Below are 3,291 nucleotides of genomic sequence, written 5' to 3' on the forward strand. Positions count from 1 at the left end.
GGGATGGTGTGGCCGGCTCTGGGTGGTGTGGCCGGCAGGGATGGTGTGGCCGGCAGGGATGGTGTGGCCGGCTCTGGGTGCTGTGGCCGGCAGGGGTGGTGTGGCCGGCAGGGACGGTGTGGCCGGCTCTGGGTGCTGTGGCCGGAACGGGGTGGTGTGGCCGGCTCTGGGTGCTGTGGCCATGCTGGGGACATTGTCGCCGTGTGTCGCCCTGGGGTGCGCAGAGGATGCTCTGCCGCTGCGCTGGCTGCGCTGTTGCCATGGAGATTGCGTGCGCTGTTGCTAGGCAGCTGAAGCATCCTCGCCTGCACACTGCAATGCCACGAAATGCTCAACTTTCCTCATTCCTATCTCCCTTCTGTGATCTCGCAGATAGGACTCCTTTGGCTCTTATCCCACTTCATTCAGTGCACTGCCGCGATTTCTCGGTGTTAACCCTGTAAACCCTAAGAAGCCCGCATGGCACTGCAAAYCGGGTTTATGGCAATGAATTCAGGGCTGAAGGAGTTAAAGTGGTTGGGGATASACTACAGAGGACATGATTTCTAGCAGATAAACTACTTTAAATGTTCTGGCATTCATGGAAGGGGAGGTTTGTGGATGCAGTCTTTTGTTCCATCACTGATGGTTTAGATGAATAAAAACACAGACTAAAATATCACTACAAGGTAAGAAAATCAGCGTGGATGGGCCTGATTAATCTCTTCGGTTATGATATATTTTTAGTTATTTTTAGTATCCTCTGCTTGCGTTTGCTGATTTTGATGTAGCATGTGAACGATAATTGAGCTGTGAAGCCTGTCGCGTGCCATATTTGACTTATTTGGCTTGAATAATAAAGATATCAGCCTGTATTCTTGGAGTATACTGCATTAATCAGACTTGCAGGAATGATCACATGGTACTCTATCGCCTTTTCCTGTTAGCTGCTGCTTGTCAGCAGCTGGCTGAGCTGTAGGCTGCAGGCCAGTATCTGCATACCCTTTCTCCTCAGAATATTTCAAATATACTGTCTCGTCAGTATGCGTTTTGCTGCAGTTTGACAAACTAAATGGTCCTCCTGCACGTTAAGAAGATTATTTTAAATTTCAGAGCATTTGTGTAGTKGCTAGGCCATGTATGCATTTGAAGAATTCAGGTAGGCTCTCTGTTTTATACATCAGTGTGCTTGGTTTTTGTTCTCACCAGGTTTTTGCTGTGTAATGTCAGTCAGCTCTACAGTTAGTTCTTCAATGTGCAGATATTTATTGCGTTTTAGAATCTCTACCCTGTGCATGGGGAGCAGTGCTTGAAGGGTTCGGTGCAGGTAACGGTAGCTTAACTGCATGATGAAGTGCAAAGCTGGGTAATTGATTATATCTTGCACGAATTTCATAGCCATGCAGYCAGAAGCAGCGAGCACAGGGTAGTTATAAATATAAACCAGAAACTGTTCTCTTTAAAAGGGTCTTTGCTATTTTTAGTTCTGGAGAATCTGACAGATGCTCCTTCAAGATGAAATACTGATGGTGATAGAGAAGAGAAAATTGATGCTTGGATTGTACATGGGATTATATTTTATGCTGCTGCAGAGTATACATGTCTTTCTCATAACCTTGTCTTTTTCATAACCTTATGAATTACATTTTAAAAAKAATATTGTTAAGTTTGTTGGGGTTGGTTTGTTGTTTGCAAACATTTGAGCAACTGTGATTGTTAGAATATAAAATTGGCACTTTTTATTTGATATTGGTTCTGCTCAGTATTGCCTCTGCCCCCTCTCCTCCTCCATCCCCACCCCCAGTATAACTCCATTCTTATGCAAGTATTGAGGTCTATTAAAACCCTAAAAGATATTTGAAGKCATGAAACAGAATTTCTACCCTCACTAATAGACAATTATTTTTCTATGCCATTTGGGACTTGAAAAAATTCAAGTCAGTAGTTGTGGGGTAGGGAGTGTCTCACTATTTGTAAAAAAATTTTGCTTATGTGTTCAGTTCTTATAACTTGTGTTATAAAATTGTCCAGATAAAATGGTGACAATGTTGGAACAGAATAGACATCACCTCATGATACKTTTGTCTGTATATCTCTATTTTAATGTAGCTTAAAAATACCCTTTCTTCTTGATTCAAAAAAATGAATTGTTTGACCAAGTATGTAACTAGAGGAGATGATGGATTCTCTTTCTATACACAGTGAGCATTCATTATCAAATACCTTAAAATTAAATTTTCTACCCTCAGACAAGGTATTTTAAACATTATTTCTGCCTTTTGTTAGTGAAATATCTGGGCAATTTCCATTATTTWGTGACTTGCTGATTGGTTCTCTGTGTCAGTGGTGGCAAAAGCAGCAAAAGCAGGTGCAGGACACCCCCACCACCAAAATGTTCTGATTCCAGCTGTAAGGGSTGAGGACATCCAGGCTGAGTGTGTGTGTTCCTCCTGTTGTGAAATGCAGTATGATGCTGTCTGAGGGGAAAGATTTTACTGGAAGAGCAGATAATGCTGTGTAACTGCTGTTGTCAGGGCTGTCAGGAGATGCTTGGAACCTTGACATTGCTGATCATTGGCCATAAATTGAGGTGCAAATGTGCCCCAAAGTTACTGTGGCACTTACTATGCCCATAGAGTTGCTTGTATTTCAACCAGTTGATTGGGTCCTATTGTTAATTGGGTGAAATTCTCCATAAATTTACAATGAGAAAAAAAAGAGGATGTTTTAAAAATTCTGCTTTAAAAGCCTTAGATGTCTTTCAGTGGCTTTCCTAGACCTCTTGGGCCACAAAGACACCTAGTTTTATGGCCRGAATGGTCAAATGCTGATTACACACCCATTAGGCTTATTAAATTACTTGTCATCCTSTCTTAGACTTGAAAATAGTATGAWCATTTGATGTGCAGAYTGMTAGACATTTTCTTTTAAATTTTCTKCACTGGTCAGGCTGACATTTCTGTACAGCAGCATTTAAATGGCATTTATTTTATTAGGAATTTCCATGGTGTTTTTTTAAGGTTGCATCTGCATGTTGATGGGTTTTTTATGGTATGATTATTCTTGTGCCTGTGGCTATTTTAGACTTTGATGGCATCAGAACATATCTTGCAAGATAAAGATATAAACGGGGTTTAGTGGAGCAGTGGGGTGGAAGCCTCTSTCCCATGGGCTGTAGCAGCAGACAACACTCTCCTCTGAACTATGGGGTGCTTCAGGATGGCCCCGCGCTCTCTTAAGGGTTCCTGTCTTCCATGGGCACAAACCTCAGGCTTGCACTCACCTCTCACCTTGACTTTGATCTGAATATTG

General features: G+C 42.3%; 1 protein-coding gene across 3 annotated transcripts in view; it reads left to right on the forward strand.

Annotated features, from left to right (window-relative positions):
• EVL (Enah/Vasp-like) overlaps positions 1 to 3,291 on the forward strand; it is a 143,524-nt gene that overhangs the window by 25,528 nt on the left and 114,705 nt on the right. For 2 of the 3 annotated variants that reach the window (XM_057377617.1, XM_057377620.1), the window contains exon 1: positions 1,101 to 1,138. The exons of the other annotated variant lie outside the window; for it this stretch is intronic. In XM_057377617.1, the coding sequence (XP_057233600.1) occupies positions 1,116 to 1,138 (23 nt within the window). In that variant the 5' untranslated portion in view covers positions 1,101 to 1,115. Of the gene's footprint in view, positions 1 to 1,100; positions 1,139 to 3,291 lie in introns of those variants that run through there. 3 annotated transcript variants of the gene reach the window in all.

This window comes from Malurus melanocephalus, unplaced genomic scaffold (assembly GCF_030028575.1).
Source record: "Malurus melanocephalus ecotype Western Australia unplaced genomic scaffold, MMel_1.1 scaffold_320, whole genome shotgun sequence".
Classification (NCBI taxonomy): Eukaryota; Metazoa; Chordata; class Aves; order Passeriformes; family Maluridae; genus Malurus; species Malurus melanocephalus.